The 26,095-nt window shown below is 37.8% G+C and overlaps 2 protein-coding genes across 2 annotated transcripts; one reads left to right on the forward strand and one right to left on the reverse strand.

Moving 5' to 3' along the window:
- LOC101301753 lies at positions 1–8,710 on the reverse strand (the record flags this gene model as incomplete). Its single annotated transcript, XM_004292373.1, has 24 exons — positions 8,234–8,710; positions 8,005–8,102; positions 7,786–7,875; positions 7,573–7,625; positions 6,778–6,843; positions 6,226–6,279; positions 5,999–6,058; positions 5,700–5,778; positions 5,507–5,574; positions 4,968–5,024; positions 4,770–4,874; positions 4,295–4,399; positions 3,956–4,063; positions 3,717–3,848; positions 3,436–3,618; positions 2,864–3,049; positions 2,511–2,651; positions 2,132–2,251; positions 1,990–2,040; positions 1,817–1,864; positions 1,573–1,719; positions 543–1,280; positions 155–284; positions 1–65 (listed from the first exon to the last, which is right to left on the reverse strand). Coding segments are annotated over exons 1-24 (3,240 nt in total), but the record flags the coding sequence as incomplete, so codon positions are not given.
- Positions 8,711–15,241: 6,531 nt separating this feature from the next.
- Positions 15,242–25,349, forward strand: LOC101302040. The gene is made up of 9 exons (XM_004292374.1): positions 15,242–15,349; positions 15,913–16,052; positions 16,134–16,386; positions 16,490–16,622; positions 17,120–17,208; positions 17,483–17,760; positions 18,035–18,104; positions 18,205–18,387; positions 22,614–25,349. The coding sequence occupies exons 1-9, from the start codon at positions 15,257–15,259 to the stop codon at positions 25,347–25,349; spliced, it is 3,975 nt and encodes a 1,324-aa protein (XP_004292422.1). The 5' UTR covers positions 15,242–15,256.
- Positions 25,350–26,095: the final 746 nt, after the last annotated feature.

A 26,095-nucleotide genomic window follows, 5' to 3' on the forward strand; every position in this document is an offset into this window, starting at 1 on the left:
CCTATCTGCAATCTTTGTACGACAAATTGGGCACTCGGAACAAGCAAGTGAGCACGACTTACATACTGCAAAAGATGAACAGTTACCAGTTACCAAAAGAAAAAAGGGTGGAAAGAGTTGTGAGAGCTTTACATAGAACTTCAAAATCACTTACAACAAAAATGCCGGCAAGGCAATAGAATTGCTGCAGTTGGTGCTTCAAAGCATACTTTACAGAGATGAGAATTGCCATCACCATTTCCCTGGTGTTTGAGCTCTTTTTCCTTCATCTCTAGCATTCGAGCCTGAAAACAGAGAAGTACAATCTATCACACAACCTTCAAAGCTCTTAACTACTCCAAAGCTTCATAGGTTGCAGACACTCGCTTAACTCTCTTTCTTTTCTCTTTTATCCCCACCCCACCCATTATATGCCAGTGGGTTGTGGCCTGTTGGTTGTTTGAATCCAACCATCTTTCCAAAACTCAACTCCAGGTTCTAAAAGGAATAGCAAAACAAGCCTAGCTCACTAAAGTTAAAAGATAATGCAGATTCTGTTTTACCTTAAGGCGAAGAACAAGCGGTTCTTCAGTGCGAATTTCATCATTAGCTGGTTTTGAAACATCCAACGTTTGTCTCTCTTTGGGGATAGTATTACTCTCACTGTCATTTGTTTTAAAACCATTATTGTTTTCCATGGCATCATTGTGTCTTTCTTCTGTGGTAGTCTCAGGGATAGCTCCACCTTCTTTCTTTAACTTTGCAACCAGAACCCACATGTTTGCCAAGTCATTTTCCAGAGCTTCTTCTCTTTTCTTTGCATCTTCAACCTTTTTCCTGTATTCCGCCTCTACAAATTCCTTTTCAGACAGAGCAGCCTCAAGAGCTGCCTCTCGCTGTTTCCTAGCCTGGAGTTCCATCCTTAAATCATCAGAATCAAGATTCCAGGACTCAAAGTCATCAGATAGCATATCACCAGCACGACCAGAAAGCCTCCCTTTTCTCCCAGGTCTTAGTCCATCATTGTACTTGCGATTAACGCCATTACCAGGATGCATGTTAGAACTTCTAGAATTATTAGCTAGCTCACGAGCAGCCAACAACTCTTTCTCTAGTTTGGCATTCTGTAATGACAGTTTTGTCACTTCACCGGCCAAATTTTTCAACTCAACAGCAGCAGCAGATGCCAGTTCCTTTGCATAAGAAGCTTCTTCAGCCAGCTTTTGATTTTGCACATGTAACCCACTATTCTCCTCTGAGAACTGAACATGCTCCAGTTTTAGTCTTTCATTCTCAATCTCCTATGAAGAAACAAAAGCATGAATCAGTTAAAGAATACATCAAAATGGAAGCAACCTCTTGAATTACTACAAGAACATCTTCAAGCACAATAGAAAATTGAGGGTTTAACACTACCAATTATTATTAATTAATTAATTAATTAATTAATAATAATACTACCAACTGTCATAAACTAACAAAAATATAGAAAGTGCAACTCAGCCAATGGGCAGAATTTTTGACACTGCAGAAACAGAGCATGTAGTAATCCAGGGTCTATGGATTCACAAGTTAAGAAAGAACAGTAACCACCTGAGACTGGATTTTCTTTCTCAATTCATCAACATACTCTTCAGATACACTGTGCTCAGAAAACCCTGATGATTTCTCACCAGGTAATGAAGCTATGCGCCGCTCTAACTGATTCACTTTTTCTTGCAATTCCAAGTTCTCAGCACACTGAAAAGTTAAAAAAAATATATTCATACATACAACATGTACATATTTATGTAACAAAGAAAATAAAGGACAAAGCTAGATGGAATAGTATTCTAACCTTATTCTGCAGTTGCTCCTGAAGAATACGATTGTCTGCCGATTTTATCTGCATAAATTTTACTCAAAAGAATGAAATTCTATTACCATTGGAAAATACTATGTTATTATCTACCGCTTGGGGTCCATCAAACACTAATATATAAAACACTATAACATAAGATAAGCACTCACTTCCAACTCAAACCCCTTCTCATCGCACTGTGTCATCAGTCTCTTTACTGTCTGTAGCAATTAAAACAAAATTTCAGCTTTGAGAAAGTAGGATACAGTCACACAGAGAACTATGTATGAAATTATGAGAACAAAGAACAACCTGCTGCATCTCAACCAAAGATGCGTTAGAGACTGAAGCCTCGCCACTTTCATTGATGCGTTGTTCTAAAACCCTCATTTGCCTTCTCTTTTCATGGATATCACGTTCCAAGTTTTCAATCTGTAGGGAAGCATACTTATAATATCAAATGCCTATTAACGGAAACACACATACTTCAGGTGCGCAAATGAAGCTTTCAACTAGTAAATTTTCCAGATAGCAGAATGCTGGATTGTAATGCATGGAAGAAGATTGCATATCTGATTACATTAATCAATAAATTCTCTTCTTATCAAACAGTGTGTAAAGGGGCAATAATTAGCTCTTCTGAAAACAACAGTGCAGAATAGGCTTTGGCAACAACGAATAGAAATTTTACTTGAACTTTGGAGCTATCAGGGTCATTCACAGACTGCTCCACCATTCGCTTCAAGGTGCTGGTGCCAAGTGCTATCTCTCCAGCAAGCATCTTTACTTGCTCGACAAGTAGGTCTATATGATCCGTCATTGTCATCCCTCCCTAAATATATATAATAGCTATTAATAAAGCAATCATAATCACATCACAAAAAAGCTTGTTAATATTCAATGAAAACACAAAAGCCCATATTTAATGGCTTGAGCTGTAATTGTATTTAGAACTGAATCATTGATAACAATATTTTTGCTAAATTCAAAGGTTTATTTGTTGAACTGAGAAAAGAATAAAAATGTAAATATATTAGAACTTACTGTTACAGCTTGAGTTAATTCTGTAATTGCACTGCCAGCTGGTGAGAGCTCTTCGTTCCATCTGCTGGAAGATCTTTTGTGCCTGAAACCATTAGACAGATCTGATGGGACCCCAGACACAGAAGAAGGTGAGTCCTGGTTCTCACTTTCTATTAGCAAGGATCCGTCACGCACTACTTCCGTTTTCTGACAGAGAAAAGCCCCAAAAGGTTAAGCATTCTATTGCGAACAAGTACCAGAGATCAAGTGTTGATAACAGTATAAAATTGTAGAGGGTGATAAACTGGACAGATAATCACGGAAAATGAAAAAGAGAATTCAGATTTAAATATGTGAGAGGAAAGGAAATCCCTGTATTAATATCTAATATAAGCTACCAAACAGTGACATGAACATGCATCCTTCTATTATAGGCCTTCCACATAAGGCATCTCCTCGTAAGTAATTTGTCTCTTTGGAAATAACAGTATCCAGCATTCAAGGCTTAACATACTAGGTTCAGAAAAAGAGTAAAAATGACAACAGCAGATACCATGCTTTCTTTGTAACTTAGTCCAGTAAAAGGTACTCACATCGTCCTCACCAACTGAAAAATGTCGTTGGTGGGTGGGAATATCACTCAGACATCCGGGAATTGTATTTTTCGATGAAACAAGAATAAGCTTTGTCAGCCTCTGGATTCTACTCATAAGAGCAGCCTTTGCTTCCTCTTCTTCCTCCAATCTTGATTGCATTTTGACTTGGCCTTCTTCCAACTAGTTGGAAAATAGCAAATACGATATGTGAATTTAAATCATAAACAAAAATTAAGCCATGCCACAATCAACCAAAACTGATATATTGAGAAGAAAACCTTCTGCTTCAAAGTGATAATTTCCTCATGACTGATACCAACAAGCATCCCCTTCCTTAGCTGATCAAGCTCTTCTTTAAGGACTGAAATTTCTCTTTGGTACTTCTTAATTAAAGACTTCTCATCAATAATCTGCTAGAAATATTTTCAGGAAAACAAAAACAGAGGAATGGTTAGCTATAAGTGTTTATGTTGAGTCTTGATTTGAATTCCAATACATACAGTAAAATGTAGCACACCTTATTACGTGATGCATAGATTTCTACTCGCTTTGCTCTGCTTGCGAACTTCAATGTATTATGGGTTTCCTCCATGCTACTTGATGCAGGAGTAACGGTGCAAATAAGCTGGAAATTATACAAAGACAGCACAAAAGGATGCAAAGTTATAACAATTTTAACTGCATAAATATTTTCAGAACAATTGATTCAAAAGCACATACATTGAGAGCTTTTTCAAACAAACTATAAGCAATGAACAAATAAACACAAAATCATGGAATGATGTTTCATTTTGTAAATTATAGGATCAACAGCAACAGATCAATAGGGCAAACAAATGTAGCATCTGAAACTCACTGAAACATGTCCATGCCCACTTAGCGAAGATTGTAGAAGGCGGGTGAGCTTAGAATCTCGATATGGAACATGGGATGCCTTTCCCTCACTCAGCTTCCCAATTACCTTCATTGCAACCAAAGTTTAAAGCATAAACATCGTGATGGTTTACATATCAATTGAGACATCAAAGTGATTAGTAAGCCTAGGGTGAACATTTTACTTCATATTTGTCACTTCTTTGCTCAAATATATAACAGTGATTTATTAAACGATAGTTGCATGTAAAGTTCTCCTCAGCTAAAATTGGAAAGTGCATCAGCTATAATGTTGCCAAACAAAAATGCTAACGATGGCATGCAATACATATGCATGTAAGCTTTCGTAATTCCATACATATGTGACTAAACATAATGCACTTTTTAAAGCTACAAAATTAGAAAGTGCTATAAAAGATCTCAGCATTTAGTAATATAATTTATAACAAGGCACATACAGTTCCTAGAGTTAAAAGGCTCTTGTTTATGTAAGACCCTTCCTTTCTTCTTAGTCCAGTTGTTTCAGTTTTCGAGCTCTCAGATCCAGCTAGATCAATCAAGTTCTACACAAAAGAAATAAACAAGTTAAGGAATAAAAGTACATGGATACAGATAAATAATCTGATACTTAGGAATGACAAGTATTTTATCCATACAAGTTGAGAGAAGATCACTCCATCGTATTCATCACCATGGGCACTACTTTCAATCATCTGCAAATGAGTAAAAATTCAGCAGATCCTTGTTTGTTTCTTTGTTTGGGCCTTTGGCCCCCATTTATCCAAAAAAAAATTCAGCAGACCCTAAAGCAGTCAAGTTGTCATGCAGCTATAAACGAATAAATCACATCAGACACAATGATCATTTTTAAAAAGCAAATTAAATAATTTTGACTCCAAGTACTATCCAAATTGATCAGTAAACTATGTATTGCCCTCAGCAACAATATTTGAAATACTTATGTCACCAATATCTCTAAATATGAACTGCAAAATTGTTCCAGGAGGAACAGGGAAGGCTTACACAACTAATGGAAATGCCTTTTTTATAACCAGTAACTTAACAATGAATGCATGACTTCTTGCAAGGAGAACTTGGTGGATCAAGATAGATCAAATATAGAACAGCAAATGGAATTACTGCATCTCATTACAATCATAACAGTGCAAACTGATAATTAATGAGGAATGTTTACCAGTGTAAATATGGTGTGACTTCTACTACTGAACAAATTATAATTGTTTGATCCAACATGACGGTGCTCTGCCATTACCATATAACAATTTAAAAGTCAGTCAACAAAATTTGAACAGTCATTCAGTTTAAGCAAATAAACTGATGGAAGAAAAAAGAAATGTAAATCTAACAAAAGCCATCACTACAAGTACCTTCTCCAGCAGCAATAAACGAAAGTGCATGCCCTGGAGACAAAACTACTTCTTCTTTAATACCCTCAACATATGTACCCTGAAAACCGAGCATTATTGTAAGTTTGTAACCAAAAAGAAATACTAGTGTATCAAATATTACATAAATCAGTCAAAAAAATATGGGGAAAAACAACACAGTGAGCAAACACAATTGATGCCAGAGGAGATGAATGATTATGAAGGGCCTTTAGAAACAGAAGAAAGAGATGATATTACAATAAGAAATTAGGAATTCCAATAAAAGAAAATTAGCAAACCTGTGAATCTTCTCTGACACGCAAATTTTGACCTGTTGGATCAAGCAAGTCATTTATCACCTGAATACATATCACAAAGAGCGCTAAAATCAATCACCCAGACAAATAGTGTCCTTGTTAAGGCAAAACACCAAAACTAATAAAAGTTAAAAGATATTGATCAAAAGAAGAACAAAAATTATGAATATAAAGATAATAAATGCTGGCAAGCATATAATTCTACTAACCTCATTATAAATCTCAAGATACGAGACCCGTAGTAGAAACTCCCTTCCTGGGGTCTGAAATCAAAATTCCGCTAACAATTAACAACATGTAACTCAATTCAATATCTCATCAGTATAAGCTAAAAAACGGATGATTAAGCTTCCATACGTGGCAAAACAAGAGCAGTGATACAATTGGCAAGCAACAAACAATTACAAACTGAACAATTCACAGAAAGTGATAGGTAGAACTCCTATCTGTTAGGTTACTATGCCAATAGAACAAAACCAAAGAATCCGAAGAAAGACCGCATATAACGATTAATTTATGTTTCAAAATTTAAATTATCATTCATAACTTGCTGAAAGCATTTCAGAATCAAAATTAATATGGTGTAATTCATAATCTTCCGATAGATGTTACATAATTGCTTCTCTAGAAGATGCAAAAGAAAAAAGCAAGTGGGGAAGGGAGGGAGGCATAAGTGAGTGTATGATGATAGAATTGGCAAGATACATCACAGTTCAGAGGAGTTTACAACTACATTCATAATTAAGTAAATACACACTTACATCTTGGATCATACTGAATACATCTTTTATAGCCAACGGAATAACACCTGGAGCGTTTTGATCTCCCTGTGTAGACAACAAATGCGTCAAATCAACAATAGTGCAAGGATAATACAATATCCATGAAGTATGAAAGGGATGCACAAATTTTGTACTAGAGTAAGTGAAAAGAAACAAGAAAAATCAAGTATGATAAAAGAAACTTGCATGAAATTACTACCAAATACCAATTGACTTGCTCAGAGCCTCAGAGAGATAGATTATAATTATTCAATCAATAACTTAATATATAATGTTGTGCTTTGTAATAGACTTTGTAAGAGTTGATAAGATGGGCAAGCATGGATGAGAGCATCGAAATATCAAGTATCTTGTTACGGTTTTCATTCGAGTCCACATGACCATTTCCTCGCTACTATTTTACAAATAGTTACAATATTAAGGTTTTCTGGAAACTAATGCGTAATTATTATTCACTAGAATTCACACTAGGCATCAACTAAGGTTTACTGCATATCAGCAAATTGGGTACAGTGACCGATATATTCAAAATCTAACTCCCCAAAATCTCTCTCATGCAATGTACAGATGTAGATTAATCACACCTGTATCATGCTCATGTACTATGGAGACCCCTTATTAATCCTTTTTCTACAGGCAAACCCAAGGAAAGCTTATATCTAATTTCCTTAATCAGAAATCAAATTTAGGGAGACAAAGCGAAACAAGATGGCATGGTTTTTAAACAATCTCAATGTTTCAACAGAAAACCCAAGAAAAAACAGTGGCACTTACATGCATAGTGTGTGTCTTCCCACTACTTGTCACACCATAGGCAAAAACAGTGCCTGCGCGTAGTTAGCAACCGAGCTATTAGAAAGGGAAACATCACTAAGAAAACTGAATGCAATTACTGAATTCAGTTTCTCAACCAACACAGACATTCCGCTAGCGGAGTCACATTTAAATTTGTACTAAAGAAGAATTGCAACAGCAGTTATGCCATACCGTTGACACCTTCCATGGCAGCTTTGACAACAGGTTTGGCAGCAACCTCATACACTTCTTGTGAATTCGTATCCTGTCCAAAAACTTTATCTGCAACCAACAAAAACAGTCCTCAAATCCAACAAGCAAATGCAAAATTCGACTCCGCCACATTAATAACTAACCATTTGCATTTGCATTTCCATTAATCTACATCCGAAATTTCGAATTCAAACTTACCAAATGCATAAGCCGTAACTGGATTGTACGCATTCCGCACAATCTTATCGCCGTCTGCATACCACGTGACCTCATCCCCTCTCTGATACTCCCTCTCGCTGCAACCAAAAACCAAAAGCAATTCAATCACATTTCCTCAACTCAAAAACCCTAAGATCAAACGGTTCAAAATCCCTGCAATCCAAACCGCACAGATCCGATCCGATCGCCGCGGATCTACCAAAATTACCTGAGAGGCCGGAACCGAATCGTGACCGAAATACTATCCCCGGACCTCGGGGCGTCGACCGAGTCGGCCATAAGCTCGTCGGCGGCGAACCCGACCGGCGAGACGGCGCCGTAGGAGCGGGAGCCTTGGTACATTGATTCGGATCGGGAGCGGCTGGGAGTGGCGGATCGGGGACCGAGTCCACCTCCGGAGCTGTAAAACGACGTCGCTGAGCTGGTGGAGCAGGAGCGCGGGATGAGAGGGCGTGCGCCGTTGATCAAGGAGGAGGAGGAGGAAGTGGAGGAGTAGGGACTAGAAGGCTTGCGGTAGGACGAGAATGGGGAGCTGCTCCTTGCTCTGGAGGACGAGGAGGCCATCCAGGTGAGTCAACTCGCTCGGCTGACTCGGGGAACCGAATAAACAAACACAAATCTAATCAAAGAGAGGAGGAAGAAGCATATGTCAGAGGGAGTCACATGGTTTTGGAGCCGAAAGAAAGCCAAGAACATTGTGCTGCAGCTTTATTTATATATAAATATATATACTCACAGTGTTGTTGAAGCTATTATTCCTCAGTGGCTCACAGTGTGAGTGGGAAGCGAAGCTCTCTGTGTGTATCAGAGAGAAAGATGGAGATGGTTTCGTCTTCTTTAAGGCAAAGACAAAGTGAGTTGCAGAGAGAGAAGAGAGAGAGACTAATAACCGGTGAGGTGGGAGTGGTGAGGTGAGTTGGGTTTTGTGGATATTTGGAATTTGAAAATTAAATAATTACTGGGGGGTGACGTGGCGGGGTGGTTTAAATTTAGTGGAAGCACCCGCGCTTGGAAGAAAACAAAGACGGCACTTTCAAAACTGAACGTTTTGCCACTGAGCGGGAATAGCAGCGGCCGCCGATTGGTGACCATTTACAAAACGCTAATATTAATTCATTTTTATTTAATTAGTAATTTTTTTTTGTAAGTAGTCGGTAAGTGACGTCAGTAACGTTAGCAAGTCGGTGACGGATCGAAGTTTACGGATATATCTCAACAACTCAAATTAATCATCTGTCTCAGGTGTATAAACTCAAAACTATTTATAAACTTAAAAGAGTTTGGACTTAAGACATGATCTTTTTTTAAGTAAACGGTGAAGAAGTTGGAAGTTGGAACTCGATCGGGTTTAGAATTAGATTAAGTCGAGAGATTATAACCGTGGTTAAAAGTTGATATAGGTTGTTGAACGAATATATGGTTAGGGTGTGTTTTACTACAATGAATGCTAGTTTAATGTGAGTGGTTGTAACTAATGCTTTCCTCTATTGGGAGTCTAATTTCTTAATGCATGAAATGTCAAGTTGACTGGGGAGTGGAGTTTATGAAGCCGGAATTAGTATAAATGTATTCAGATGGCCTAAAATATTGGATATAAGCAAGTTAATTAGGGAGGAGGAAAGGAATCCAAAGGTTACATCTGCCAAAATTTAGTTATACGGATTATTAGGTGGGTCTAAATGTTTTTACTAAAATTAGTTGTACAAGTGTGAGTGTGTAGCACAGTAACCACTACACTGTGCTTCTATCGAGAAAAAAAAAAAAAAAAAAACCACTACACTATTTTTGTGGGAAACCTAACATATACAATAATACAATTATTCTCTCAAATGCTCTTACGTCTTTATTATTTTGTAAAATCATGGTTATTTTTATCTTCAGGAAAGATATTTGAACGGTAAAGAGAAACATCATTGTATGAATTACACATGCAATATGTTGTTAGGCATAAATTACAAAAAAAAATACAAGATGTGTCGAGGTAGTTTTAGAAGCATTTTGATTTTAGAATTAAATTCAGTTTACCCCATGAGGTTTGGGAGTAACTTCATGTTAATCCCTATACTTTCAATTTCATCAGTTTACCCCTCAAACTTTTGAATTTTCCTCAAGCGTGACCAAATGTTCTATATTATGTCCAAATCGGACGTTAACTACTGATAATTTTAACCTTAACTGTGAGGCCAGTATCTAGAATTTGGGCAAATCGGACCTTATATGTTCAAATCAGACCTTAATTGCTGATAATTAAAGATCAATTCAAACGGAATATGAGAATTTGGGCACGGCAGACAGAAATTGAAGAGTTCAAGGGGTAAACTGATGAAAATAAAAGAGTAGGGATTAACATGAAGTCACCCCCAAACCACAAGGGGGTAAACTGAATTTAGTTATTGATTTTATAATTAAGTACCAACTACCAAACAACTTTATAGCTTAAAAACGTATTTAGGCATTTCTAAACATGCTTATAATAAGAATGAGATTATGAGTACACTGAAAAGTCGATAGTTTTATCAAAGAGAAAGATGGAGATATATAGAAAATCAAGAAATTGGTTGGAAAAATGTTCATCACGCACCACATTTATGGTGCTAAAGTATTATGTAGCAACTCTTGTTTAACTTATTTAAAATATCCTTGCTCTCACCTCAAAGGCCCCTGAAATTGAACCCAAAACCTGGCTTCTTGTTCAACCCTCCCGACTAGCTCCGACCATACTCTTTTTAAATTAATTGATTTATGCATATGTACAAAAACTAGTAAGAGATGTGACACCCGCTCCTTTTTGGGAACAGAAAAACAAGTTCACAACTAGATTAAAGCCATGGATTATTAAATAGTTGCATGCACGGTCCAAAGAAGAGTGCGTGTACACACGCGAGAGGGAGGTGTGTGTTTGGACCCGTATCAAAAAAAAAGGTGTGTGTTTGGACGGTGAGGGGATTTGGGATACTTTCCCATGTGATGGGCTTTCTTTACCTCTCGCACCTTACAGGTCGGATTTGGAAGGCCACATGACGAGAGCAAAGTCACTTTGATCTTGTGGTGGGGCCAGTTCATGCGAAAATCTGCAGGTTCCTTATTGTGCAGCTAATTTGGGTGCTTGTGTGGGAGAACAGGAACTAGCCGCCCGAATCCGGTTAGTATGGTCACCTATATTGGGCAAACCCTGCCACCTCCTTGTCAACATCAACCTTCAGGCCGCCCACACCGTCACCGCAACGATCAAGACGACGTACCCAATCATCACTTTTGACGACTAGCCGATCCAAACCGATAGAAATCGTCGGCATGATGCTAACGTCAGTTGTGTCCTCTAAATTAATCAGCCCAAACAACACCACCATATCTGGGATCAAACAACTGACACCACCACCACGCAGAGCTCGACCTCGAAGGGCGCCGTCAACTCTGCCAAACCACATCCAGAAGATCACCCTCAGTCCAACAACGTGTCAATCGGAGCCAGAGATCCATGATCGAACGTAAAATAGATGAAATATTAATACGTTTCTACCCGCATTTTGCTTAGTAATTTCTTTAATAATCTCATTTTGTGTTTCTATTTCGTATTTAGGTACCAATGAGTAAGGAACACCGAAAACAAGCTAAGGCGGATGAAACAAGCGAAAAATGAGAAGAAGCATTCCAAATCCTACTAGGAGAAGGAATCCCACTCAAACTAGGAGTCCTGATGACACGAGGAGTGCTTAAGAAGATTCCGGAGCAGCATGGATAAGAGGGTCTTGGTGAACGTTTCAATCAAGAATCAAGTCCATAACTCCTCTCCTCCTCATATCATAGTTTCGGCACCCCTCTAATGTGGGAGCCTTGAAACCGTGAGCAAACCATAGCCTCCATATGCCGTGTTTGTTATCATCCACCACTCTTGAAGGATCTTCTGCAGAGCTTCTTTAAAAGTGTAACCATTCCCTTATCTACTATTTTTTCGGTTGTCATGACTTCTTTAACAATTATAATGTTTTCTTTGTAACATTGGAAGTTTCGATGATTGAGTTTATGTTTTGATATTAAGTTTCCAAAAGCTATAAAGCATTAGGACAATTATTATGTTGCACGGACACTTCTGAGGCCGGAGTGCTAGAGTGTCTGACATGACACAACATGCCCCGACGCGGTGTCCAACACACCACTGTTGACTTTTATTACACGGCCCGACACTTTGACCAACAAGCCATGTCATCATCCGACATGCCACATCAGCAATTTCAAATTTTTTTTTTTTTAAACATAAACCCAAAAGAAAAACTTTCACAACCTCTAAACAGCAAAAAAAACAAAAAAGAATAATAAGAGTGCATGTTGATACCTGATATATCTCTTGTAGCCAATGTTTAAATGCTAATAGTCTGATCTAGTACTTAATCTCCTTTTTCCACTATTCCCCTCTTCCTTCATCTATCTCTCTTTTCCACTTCAAATTAGTCACTCGGTTTCTTAATCTCCATTCAATTGCAACGTCTCTTTGCTGATAACCGCATGTGGTCTCGAACTCATGTTTTTAGTATTTTTTTTGTATGTATTAATTATTTGCCGTGTCCAAGACGTATCGGATCTTAGGTTTTTTGGATTTGCCGTGTCGGCGTATCGCGCCGTGTTAGTGTCTCTGTGCAACATACTTATTATTCTATCTTAAGTAGAACAATGCTTTTTATATGATGAATTTTAGTTTGCTAAGTTTGAGAATATTTTATCTCGTGTATGCTTGTTCTAGTTGTGTCCGGTAATCAATTAGGGTTTTGCATATGCTTGCATCTATATTAGGGTTATACTGTGTTGGTAGTTCGGAGTATTCTTGGGTGACAAACGGGTTTACTTACGATTATTAGCATAGGGTTAGTCTTTGATAACGTAGTGGAAAAACCTATAAATAAGCTAGGTAACTTTGTAAAGAGTATGCGTAAATTACTGGTTCCGTTGGTTAACTTCTGGTATGCATGTCTTAGATCGAGCTTTCATAAATCGTAATGCATTGGTGATGTAGTTGGTTAGGAAACTGATCATTCTTTTTAGCTTTGCATTCATCAATAGAATAGAAAAGGTAGCAACCTTTGTTCTACCACCTCTTACAATAGGACGGCCTAGGTATAGAGTAGAATGATTCTAGAGCTCTAATCGATCTCATTCATCTATATATTTAGTTCTCGTATCTATGGTAGGTTTGACTTGTCTTATACACGTTAATAGTTGTTAACTTATTCATTACATCTTATCCATCCATCTCATTCACCTTGATTCTGATTTGATTGATCACATGTTTTATATTAGGATAGAATCATTAGGAAAGAACTAGAATAGAAAACCAACTTTTAAATCCCCTTTATCTTGTAAATTGTAAAATGTATTTATTTCTCTTTATAATGTAACACCCTCAATCCCCGGTTAAAAACGATACCATACTTGCTCTTACTACAATCGATAGAGTTTTTAATTTGTGACGTGTTTATTATTTGCTTAGTATTCGCAGCGGCCAATTTTTAGCGCCGTTGTCGGGGATTGACAATGTTATTTTCTAAAGTATATAGGATAATTTCTAAAGTATATAGGGTAATTGTTTTATTTTTGAAGGCTTAATATAGGGTAATTGTTATTATGTCATAGTTTCAACAATGAAGTGTGAGTTAGTAGCAATACTATAGTTAGTTTTTCAATGTGATTCATCTTTTTATTATTCAAGTATAGCTTAGTACGATTTGGTGTCTAGGACGGTGTATCTTTATGGGTTGTGGATTGAGAATAGCTTGGGACTGGTCATTGCCAAAATCTTTCTTGGGCTCTTTAGTGCATTCTCCTGGCCAAGTCTAAAAGGTTGCCCAATGAATAATTTAAAAGATATTTATATTGAGGAATGAATTTCTAATTTATAATTTAATAATTTATAATTCAATATTTGATATGTAAATTGTAAAATGTATTTATTTTCTCTTTAGAATGTACCACCCTTAATCCCCGGTTAAGAACAATACCTTACTTGCTCTTACTACACTCGATAGGGTTTTTAAATTGCAACGTGTTTATTATTTGTTTGGTATTCGCGTCAGCCTATCCACTACTTCAGCCCTCAAACCGCCTCTGCCAGTCGAGCTAGGCAGCCTCGCCCCGGCCGCCCAACCCTCTCTTGCCAGTGTTGTGAAGCTCACCACTAGTCTGGGCGAGGCGAACTCGACGCCATCGTTGCTTGGTCTGGGCGAAAGATTGTCGTCGCCACAATGCGAAAGCCATAGGTTTCGCCTTCTAAGTCGCTCTGGAGAACATCGCCACTTTGTTAAACATACAAGCAGAACTATGGATGTTGATCTAGTGTGTTGGAGTTGCAAGAGTTGGGTTGATGTTGTTTTGAATAAGAAACTATTTTGTGTATGTTTCACTTTTTTCTTATTCACACATTTATATATATTGAAAATAAAATTTAATTGATGTATCAGTCACTTATTGTATCATAACATATTTTAATTTTAACGCTTTAGTTTTATACTGATACTCGTTCCCATGCTACATAGTGCAAAACCTATTCGAATATAGACAAATTAGAGTGTCCTAAAATTTGAATTTAATTTTGTTTTTTAATCTAAGACATTTTTTTTTGTTGAAAATATCAATGAAGGTAATCTCAAAGATAATTTGGGTTAAGAGACTAATCCACGAGGATGACTTGTGTCATAACGCTTCCTTCTTCCGGTCGTAAAAAATAAGTGGATTTAGCCAAGACGTTTTAATAATTGGGAATTTTTTTTCCGACAAGAATAATTGTGATTATTAAGACATGCTTATTTCATTTTATTTACTCAACGAATCAAGACTAGAGTCCCACAGACCGATCATCCCCTGTGGTTGAAAATCCAGAGACCCCTTTATCTTAAGCAAGACAGAGTGACAGACACAGCACCTTCTGTAGTCACCAACATCAATGCTCGCTTCAGTTCACCATCTTCCTGCATTTGCAAGCTCTCTTCTGTTTCCCTGCTCACATGGTCCTCCCTCCCGTCTTCTTCTTTTTTTCATTTCCTTGAGTAGCTTCACCCATTGCTATTATTCAAGCTCTGTTTGATCATCTTCAGGGTATCCTAGTCCAAGAAGACAGTTTCCACCAACTGGGTTGGACTTGAACAGAGCTGTGATCAAACTGAGAAGACCAAGCAGTCTAAGGCCAATGGCTTCTGGGAGCAACGGAGGTGAGCCTGAAATTGGGGAGCGGCTTTATCTGGGAATGGACTTTGGGACTTCTGGAGCGAGGTTTGCTCTCATTGATAAACGAGGGATAATTCGGGCCGAGGGAAAGAGGGAATACCCTCTCTTTAAGGTATGCTACATTTGCTTTAGGACTCCATGTTTGGTTCTTGGCTTGTTTATTTTCAAGTTTGTTGATTCTGACTTCTGAGAGCTATGTACTCAATGATTGTTGAGATAGAATGATTTGAAACAATTTTAGAAATGATCCAAAGATCAAAATTTTGTGTTATTGAGGAGCATGTCTGTGTATAGATGATATAGTCATTATAGTGAAATGAAGTAAATCCCTTGTATGGATTTATGTCATCAATAATTGACTAAACAACTTGAAAACTTTTAGTATCGAGCATTTCTTATGAAGAAAGAACTTAGAACTCATTGTGATATTGTCATGAGAGAGAATTCCACCTGTAGATAATGGTTTCTGACATTTGTGGAAGATGAGTCGAATAGCTGTTGGGCAATTGGTTACAAAATTGTATGGAAGTTTTGGTTCAACATACAACTGGGTAACTGAAAGATTCAGAAGTTGAGCACTGTGGACCTGAGAAGAAGAATGAAATGCTTTTCTGAATATTTGCAGTATATTTGCTTGCCCAAGTAACTGAGATTTGCTTTCCATTGTCTAGATAGAGTGAAGACAAAATGGATTGGGCGCGTTCATGGAAGGCGACACTCTTCTCACTTCTTGGAGACATTCCATCTCATCTTCGAAAACTGGTTGCTTCCATTTCCATTGATGGAACTTCTGCGACTACTCTCATTGTTGACAGGTGAATACCGTAAAACTTTGATGCATATGCTTGCTTTAGTGATATCCTATTGTCCACATCATGATGACTTTGATTATGCAGCAACACAGGAGAACCATTCTGGAGACCTTTCCTTTACAATGAGAGTTGCCCTGATGCTTTACCAACAGTTAAATCTATTGCTCCTCCAAACCATACAGTCTGCTCTGGTTCCTCTACTCTGTGCAAGCTTGTCTCCTGGTGGGAGAATGATTCTCCAAATAAAAAATCGGCACTATTGTTGCATCAAGCGGATTGGCTTTTATGGCTTCTTCATGGAAAGCTCGGAGTGTCTGATTATAATAATGCTCTGAAGGTAATTTGCTGTGACACTTTTTTGTAGTTTATGTTTACATCTTCTAGCTTTGATGCATTACATTTCTATGTTTGGATAATGTAGTTCCATTTATATGCTTTAGGTTGGTTATGATCCGGAGCTTGAATCCTATCCACCCTGGCTACTCTCTCAGCCCTATTCAAAACTGTTACCTTCTGTTAGAGCTCCAGGAACTTCAATCGGTCATTTGAAAGAGGACATAAGATCAGAGTTTGGTAAAGTTTTCATGCAATTGACTTAGTAATAGCTCTTAAACATTTAATGTGGATCATTGACCTTGGACATTAGCAACTTACAATATAGGAAAGCTTTCAAGAAAAAAGTTCATGTGAAATGAATTCTAAATACACATTCAATCTTAGAAATGTTTGCTTTTTATTCCTCGACTGTACGCTTCCACTGGTCCAATTTTTAACTCTTTAGCACAAAAATAAAATACCTGTCAGGCTTTTCAGCTGATGAGCTTGTGTGCTCCTGATGCTGCTAGTCAAATTAAAATTATACTACGTGTGGTAGTTGTTCAATTGTATACTGGAAATGGTACTCAAATTGCCAAGGTATCTGATCGGGCAATTCATTTGTATCTTTTTATAAAGGTTCTATCGTTCAGATTAAGATTTATGATTGAGAAATATTGCAAGCCATTGAGTACATATCTTAAGCATCTTTTATATCAAATTAACCTGACAACATATAAACTATGTAATTGCAGGTTTTCCAAGTGATTGTGCTGTATGCACAGGAACGACTGATAGTATAGCAGCTTTTTTAGCAGCTCGTGCAACACAACCTGGGAAAGCTGTGAGTTCCTTCTGTTCCTCTTACTCAATTGGAGGTCTGTGTATGGCATTGCCTAATGGTTAGGTCATCAAATCATATGATTCTTTATTTTTGTTTTCCTGAGGCCTCAATTTGTTGAGCTTATTTTAAGCATGTCTGCATTTCCCCATCCTGTGCAGACAGTTAAAGTGCTGTTTTATAAGTTGTCAAATGTTGCATTTGTATTGTTGCTTCCAAATATACACATGCCAATTATCAGTTGTATTTATCAAATAGTCTCAAAATTGGTATCCAGGTAACTTCTTTGGGTTCAACACTTGCCATAAAACTGCTGAGCACAACTAGGATTGAGGATGCACGATTTGGGGTGTACAGTCATCGCCTTGACGATAAGTGGCTTGTTGGAGGTGCTTCAAATACTGGTGGAGCAGTTCTCAGACAAATTTTCACTGATGAGCAACTGGAGAAATTGAGTGTACAGATTGATCCCATGGAAGCTTCTCCTCTAGACTACTACCCACTGCAATCAGTTGGTGAGAGATTTCCAGTGGCAGATCCGAATAAGGCTCCAAGGTACTTGGTTTTCCTGTACTTCTCCAAGGAACTAGGAAATAAATCTACGAGTAATGCATGGTTGCAAGTAGTATCATTTTCACTTATCATTAGATCGTAATGTGAATATTGTCAATCTTTTGCCTAACAAAAGCATTACACAATAAGATATCTTTTGATAGAAAACGTTAATAATAGCTTAGATGTTGGAAGCAGAAGCCAATGACCACATCTTTTTCTTGATAACAAAGTAGAAATAATCAGCTGCAGATTATTGATTTTCATTCCTGTGCAGATTACACCCACGTCCAGAAAGTGAGGCGGAGTTTTTGCATGGGATTCTTGAATCTATTGCGCGTATAGAGGTCAGAATAATGGACATTGTCTTCTCTGTAGTGTAGTTTGATCAGTTATAGAAATTCAGGTATGATGACTTTAGAACCTTCTAACTTGTACAATAAGCAGGCAAAAGCTTACAACTTGCTCAAGGAACTAGGTGCAACCCAAGTTGATGAAGTCTTCACAGCTGGAGGTGGTGCCAGAAATGAGAAATGGACAAAGATAAGAGAGAGAGTACTTGGTTTGCCTGTAAGTTCAGCAATTCAAACCGAGGCTGCATATGGAGCTGCTTTGTTGGCTTTGAGGGGAGTTCATGAAAAATGAACTTGTTTATGTAAGATTATACTTGTATAGTTATTGCTTTGGACTGGACTAGTAATTGGCCTACTGAATAGCTTCTGATTAAGTAGCCCTACGTTCTAAGAAAATACTGCATCAGTAAGCTACTTTATTTATTTATTACACATTATTTTTCTTATATACATATTTGTCATATTTATCTTTAAAAGCATGCCCCTGGACTCTCCAAATGGAAGGGTCGGCCTGATCTGTCTCATTTGGACTAAAGCTAACCAACCAAAATGATTATTGAAGATCTATCTCTTCAACTTTCTAATGCAAATCGGTTTCAATGGAAAATATATGCATAATTGCCACCATATGCTATATTGTTTTCTCTGGTATTTGAAACAGATGGTCAAGTACATTGATGCTAAGATTCAGCTATCGTTGCTGTTTTCCCCAAAGTCCCCAAAATGCAGAGAAGAAAAGGAAGTGAAAGAGAGCAAAGCTTAGGAAGTCAGGATAACACATTGCTTTTTCTTTCTCTCTTCTAGTGAGTGCTTTCTCTACCGAGGTAATCTTCATTTCATTTCTTAGTTACTTCGAATGATCTCAACTTTGTCTCAATTTGGTTCCTCCAAGTATTGGATTCGTCATGATCACCATCTGAAATTTTAGAATTTTATTTTGATTCAACTATTGTGGTAGTGCGCTTCTTTCTTTTCCCTGATTATTCCCCATATCTATTACAATCAATTTGCTTTTGCTTTTGTTCTCTTGGGTACACGTTTAATTTTTACATTCATACAGATTGCAGATGAAACCAATATCTGTATCTATTATCCAGAGGACATGGGGTTTGTGTTAAAAATTGGAGTTCCGATCAGGAAATCTGTGAGAACATGTTACAGATCACTTTTAGTCATCCATTTCTCGTGGCATTTCTGCTTTTCTTGACATTTCTGCACAGATTCTTTCCTTTTGCATTTTCTCTTTTGGTGACTGCATCCCCTGTTTTGGTCTGCTCAGTTACTCTTCTTGGGACCCTTTTGATTTTTGGCCAACCAAACTTACCCAAAACCGAAAGGGAAAAAAAGATCACTCATGATTTTGCTTCTCTTAGAACCTGGGGTTCACCAGATGAAATTGTTATTTCGGAGAGGAATGGGAGGTTGTTTAGAAACAAGTTCTCAGGAAAGAGTGTAGACGAAGTGAGTTGCAGTAGATACAGTAGTGATCCTGAATGTTCAATTGGTTATGTGCCACTTATTGATGAGACATTTCATTACACTGACAGTGAGAAGAGAGAATTAGACAGTAAGGAGTTGGAGAACCAGAGGGTCATTCATAAGGAGAAACTGGGGATTAATGGCATAACAAGGGATGTCAAAGCTATTGGGAAGCCGGCTTCCCTCAAAAGTGATCACTCGGAGTCGTCACAGGGTGGTGGTGGTGGTGATGATGAGGCTTCAGATTCTGGCTCAGACCGAGCAGAGAGTTCTTCACCAGATGCTTCAATAGCAGACATCCTTCCAATTCTTGATGAGCTACACCCACTTTTAGACTTAGATGCTCCAATACCGGTGCATATGTCCCCTGATGATTCTGGTATTGAATCTGATAGGAGTAATGATGGCAGTAACGAGTCAGATGATGAGGATACTGTAATCCGGAGTAGAGGAGTAAAAGAGTATGGGGTTGATGATAATAATGGTGATGAAGAAGAAGCATATGATGGTAAAGAAGATGAAAGCAAATCTGCAATTAAGTGGACAGAGGATGACCAAACGAATCTCAGGGACTTGGGGAATTTGGAGCTTGAAAGAAACAGATGCTTGGAGAACCTTATGACAAGGAGAAGAGCATCGCAAAGAGACGAGAAGAATCTGATAGAGTTAGATACTTCTGAAAATCCCTTTAATATTACACAAATTTCAACAACCAGACACAATCCATTTGACCTTTCACATGATGATAGGGGGTTGCCACCCATCCCTGGTTCTGCTCCGTCAACTTACTTACCAAGAAGAAACCCCTTTGATCTTCTGTATGAGCCAAATGAAGAGAATCCTGAGCTCAAGGGAGATCATGTTGAGCAAGAAAATTCGACATTTCTCCCCACTAATACAATCTTCTGTAGGCATCAAAGCTTTAGACCATCCAGGTTAGGGGATGCCAAGCAAGAAAGGCAAGATCTTAAGTGGAGACCTGTTTTTGTACCAGAACAGTTGGCTTCAGAAGGAACAAGCTATTGCTCATTCCAAGGATTACCAAGAGAAGCTAGTGATTCAAAGTTGAGTTCCATTCCTGATACTGAGTCGGTGAGTTCTGGAGAAGATCTGGATGAAAGAAAGTTCAGTGAGCGCGTTAAGGAAGCAGAAGTGATATCCAATATATACCAAGCTTCGCATCTTGTTAACCTTAGAAGTCATTCCTCTGAAGATCTAGATCCTCTGGAAATGGAACGGTCTGGGGAAAAAGATATCCAGCATGAAGAGTCACAAATAAAATTGCGCAAGGTGGAGAATGGGAGTACAAGCTTGCCTAGTACAGGAGGATTGGTTATTCCTGTGGAATCTATTACTAATCCAACTCATTTGGGACCAGAAGCATTTGAAGATAAAAGCAGCAATAGGTCTAGCTCATCATTGTCATCAGAAGTGGATGAAGAATCTTCAGATTTAAGGAATGATGGATCTAAAATTTTTGAGCCATTTGAGACGGAAGTGCAAACTATGAGTGGAATGGTGGATGACACTCCACATAAGCCGCCAGTCTATGATACAAGCCCCCCAGGATCTGCAAAGGTCCTTTCCTTTAATTCTATTTCTTCTGATATTCAAGCAGAGATATCTGAAGTGGTTTCAGTTCCATCATCAGCTGAAATACATGTTCCCTCTGTAGAACAAGCCCTATATTCAGACTTGCATGGTGAGAGCATAGAGAAGGCTACTTCAGGATATGAACAGATTGGTGCCACCTCACATGTACATGCATCAGTTGAAAATGAAAGAAGCTCTGGAGAATGCAACCAACTCCTCTTAACATCCTCTCATTCAGATGTACATGATGATCTCCCTAAGAATTTGAATGTGAAAGTAGTTTTTCCGAATTCTAGTCCACAGTTTGTTTCTTCAAAAGATAAGATGCCAGCAGAGGAGAAAAACTTATCATTGTCCAGTATGTCTAAAGATCAACCATCTTTTGATGATCATAATCCACTTCCTGTAAGTCATGCAATCATTGTTCTTTGTTGTATTTCAGTACTTATTTCAGCCTTGTTAGTTGAAATACTTAATTAAATTGAATGTTTTTCTTGTTATTGCTTGAATTGTCTAGCAGACTGCATTATTGTTACAGATATGTAACAGATTATCTTTGTTTTTGGAAGTAGTGTAAATTAAAACTAGTTTTATTTTGCTATGTGAAATGTTTGTTGTTCTATGCAATATTCTTTTTAATGATTATGCTGATTTGTGTAAATTTTTAGAGCTGCCTGTTAACTGAATCTTAGTCCTGTATGTGTGGGAGAGAACAAATTGGCATCGTAAATATCAAATGAAGTATTTTCTGTAGTACTTCATCTACAGTTACATATGCTCTTTTGTTTTTTATTTTTTTTAATAAGGAATTACAATTCAGTCGCTTTGGAGTATATTTTTATATTATACAAAACAAACAGCAGAGGTGTTTTTCTATAATTATTATTATTTTTTTTTCGAGTTCACTTTTCGTTTGCAAATTTCATTTTCAATTTTTCGTTGTTTATAACAAACCTTGTTAAATAATCTTTGTTTGATCACGCATGTTTTACCGACCAAAAATAATAAATCTTTTTGTTTACTCATAATACTCCACCACAACATTCAACTATGTCCTTTTTTTCGTTGGATCATGCATGTTAGTTCCCATATTAGTTCACCGAACATAAAATGTTCTGGATCCTTTCATGTCTAATTCTAGGAGTTGTTTGAAGTAATTCCATGTGGTCTTAATATTTTATTGGAATCTTGTTTTCAACCATGTTTACTTCTCTGCATTTGGCAATTGAATTTCCATGATTCTGCATCACATATATAATGCTTGATCGTCTGCGTATGATATGTACTTTCGAATTACTCAAACCGACTCTTCTGGTTCAGATTAGTCTTTTTTTTTTTAGTCATAGTTATTTCCATTAATTATGTACAAACTTATAGGAGTCTAAAAAGGTTTTTCTGACATTATAGGAACCACATATTGTCTTATTGGAGTCAAAAGAAGATTCAAGCATCAAGGATGTAAATGTGGTTGGAGTCCAAGACCCCAGTTTGAAAAACTCATCTCCTGTGAGTGCTAAATCCACCTCAACCGAGGTGATAGAATTAAGCAACAAAGCATCTGGTGTTCAAGAAACTATCAATCCTCATACTGCTATGGAGCAAGTATCAGAAGCTAATGAGCTGCCAAAACCATCAAATTCAAATGATGGATCAGTGGACGTAGGAACTAATGCAGTCAATAAAACTAATGCAGTGGATTCTACGGAGATTGCATTAAGCAATACAGGAACAAGTATACAAGAAACTGTCGCTAATCGTTCTCCAAATCAATTCTCAGAAGCTAATGTTGGTGAGCAGACAGAACCATTTGCACAAGATAGGTCAAAAGTGGAAACTAGTGCAAAAGGTTCTACCAAGGAAAATGCATCAAGCAACACAGAAGCTGCTGTTAAAGAGTCTGCTGCTACTCCTAATTCTTTGATGAAAGTTTCAGAAGATATTGATCCTCAGCTTCCTGCTTCATCAAATTCCAAGAATGGTGCGACAGAAGTTGGAACCAAAACTAGTTCTCCCAACAAAGGCTCAGAAGCTAATGATCGTGAGCTGCCTAAACCATCAAGTTCAAAGGACAGGTCGACAGAATTTGGAACCAGTGCAAACGGCTCTACCAAGGAGATTGAATCCATTAATACAGGAACTGCTGTTCAGGAAGCTGTCACCACTCATAGTACACCTAAGGAGGATTTAGAAGATAATGTTGGTGAGCTGCGAAAACTATCAAATTCAAAAGATGGATCTACAGACGTAAATAATATATTGGGTTCTACCAAGGACACAGCGCTAAGCAGTGTAGGATCTGGTGTTCAAGAAATGGCCAAAATTCCTGTGAAGCAAGTCTCAGAAAGTGATGTCAGTAAGCTACCAAAATCATCAAAAGACATTTCATTAAGCAATACAGGATCTGGTGTTCAAGAAACTGCCACTACTGTGAAACAAGTCTCTAAGGGCGATGACAGTGAATTGCCAAATCCGTCAAAAGATGAATTAGCAAAAGTAGCAACTAATGTTGTAGTTGGTTCTACCACGAGTATTCAAGAAACTGTTCCTGCTCTTCCGAAGCAAGTCTCACAAGGTAGTTTTAGTGAGTCATCAAATGATGCAGTGGGTTCTGCCAAGGAGATTGCATCAAATACAATAGGAACTGGTGGTCAAGAAAGTGAAGAAACTGTCTCTACTCCAACTCTGACAAAGGAATTGTCAGAAGCTAATGTTGGAGAACTGCCAAAACCATCGGATTCAAAAGATGGACATAAAGAAATAGAAACTAATGCAGTGAGTTCTACAACTGAGATTGCATCAAAAGATAACATATCTAGTGTACAAGAAAAGTTTAACACTGACCAAAGGGAAGTCTCAGAAGGTAATTTAATTGACCTGCCAAAAACATCAAATTCAAAGGATGGATCACTGGAAGTAGCTACTAGTAATGCAGCGGGTTCTACCAAAAGTGTTCCAGAAACTGTCACAGGTCCTCTGAAGCAAATCTCAGAAGGTAATTATAGTGAGGCACCAAAACCATCAGATTTAAGTGGTGGATCAACAGAAGCTGGTACTAATGCAGCGGGTTCTACCCAGAGTGTACAAGAAAGTACAACTACTCTGAAGCAGGTTTCACAAGGAAATGACAGTGAGCTGCCAAAACCTTCAAACTCAATGGATGGATCACCAGAAGTAACTAATGCAGTGGATTCTACCAAGAGTTTTCAACATACTACCACTAATCAAGAAGTTTCTGAAACTAACGTTAGTGAGCCTCCAACACCTTCAAATTCAAAGCATGCGTCAACAGAAGTAAGAACTGATGCAGCAAATTCTAGTCCTTCTACCGAGAAGATTGCATCCAGAAACACGGGAACGAAAGTGCAAGAAGGTATCACCACTCATACTGCTAAACAAGTCTCGGAAGGTAATCTTGGTGAGCTGTCGACACCATCACATGCAACTGACGGATCCGCGCCAGAGGTAGGAACAAATGCAGAGGATTCCACCAAGAGTTTGTATGAAACTGTCACTACTCGGAAGCAACTTTCAGAAGGTAATGTGAAGAAGCTACCAAACCCTTCAGACTTAGAGGATGGATCAACCAAAATTCCTAATACAGTCAATTCTACCAAGAGTGTTCAAGAAACTATCACTAAACAACAAGTTTCAGAAGATAACGTTGGTGAGCTTCCAAAACCTTCAAAGGATGGATCAACAGAGGTAGGAACTAATGTAGTTGATTCTACCAAGAAGCTTGCACCAAGCAACATGGGAACTGGTGTACAAGAAAGCATCTCCGCGGACACTGAAAATAAAGTTGCAGAAGATCATGTTGGCGAGCTGCCCAAACCATCAAGTTTAAAGGATGAAGTGCAAAAAGTAGGACTTGATGTGGTTGGTTCTACCAGGGACATTCCATCAAGCAACACAGAATCTGGTGTTCAAAAAAGTATCACTACTTCAGAAGCTGATGTTGCTGAGTTGCCAAGACCAAATTCCGAAGGTCATGTTGGTGAGGTTCTAAAACCATCTATTTCAGAAGAACGTAATGCTGGTGAATTGCCAAAACCAACAAATCCAAAGGAAAGTAATGCCGGTGAGTCGCAAAAACCAGCAGATCCAGAGGAAAGTAATGCTGGTGAGTCGCAAAAACAAGCAGAATCAAAAGGATGGTTATGGTGGTAAGTTGTTATAAAAACCGTCAACTCCAAAAGAAAGTAATCCTGGTGAATATCGCAGACCAAATAGTTCAAATTAGTAAACTGCGAACGTAGTAACTGATGTGGTGAAATAAATCAAATTTACTAGCTCCTTCCATATCCACTTTGTAAACAATTATGACGTAACATACGAAAGCATCGAATGTTCCTGCAAAATTTTAGGCTTTGAATTTAGTTCCCTTTGGTTTGGTTGAATTGAATATAGCAACTCTATTCCGCATCCTATATCAAGCTCATATCCTTATAGAGATGGACACCTAGACAAACGTCTAACATCACCTCAACTTGCACCCAAAAATCTAAAGCACTCCTAAATCTAAAAAGGTAATTCCTCCTTTCAGAAAAAAAAAAGAAAAAAAAAGACACATTCCTATAGTGAAATTTTGCGCAGACAAATTTGGCAAACGCATGAGAAAATATGCTCACTTGTTTGCTTCTTATGCTTTTGATAGCCAAACTGTTTGTAACAACTCGTAAATTGATAACGGATGCCTTTCAAAATGACTGTAATCGTTAACTGATAAAATAAAATTTGTTTTCATTATTGCAACATGCATTATGTCCCCTTTTTTTTTGATTTCATTAAAAAACCCTTAAAATAACGAACACAAAACTACAAAACAAAACATATAGGAACACTCCTACCTAGTTGATCCAAATGAAACATAGAAAGAGACAGTAAAACCAAACTAGAGGAGTGACAATAGTCAG

This window comes from Fragaria vesca, linkage group LG2, assembly GCF_000184155.1.
Source record: "Fragaria vesca subsp. vesca linkage group LG2, FraVesHawaii_1.0, whole genome shotgun sequence".
NCBI classification, from domain to species: Eukaryota; Viridiplantae; Streptophyta; class Magnoliopsida; order Rosales; family Rosaceae; genus Fragaria; species Fragaria vesca.

Bases quoted from the DNA above. Each gene is read 5' to 3' on its own strand.
- LOC101302040 (XM_004292374.1), top strand. From the start codon at position 15,257: ATGGACTTTGGGACTTCTGGAGCGAGGTTTGCTCTCATTGATAAACGA. The intron at 17,209-17,482 runs GTGAGTTCCTTC...ATTGGTATCCAG, and splicing joins CAACACAACCTGGGAAAGCT to GTAACTTCTTTGGGTTCAAC. The intron at 18,388-22,613 runs GTTCATGAAAAA...GTCTTATTGGAG, and splicing joins CTTTGTTGGCTTTGAGGGGA to TCAAAAGAAGATTCAAGCAT.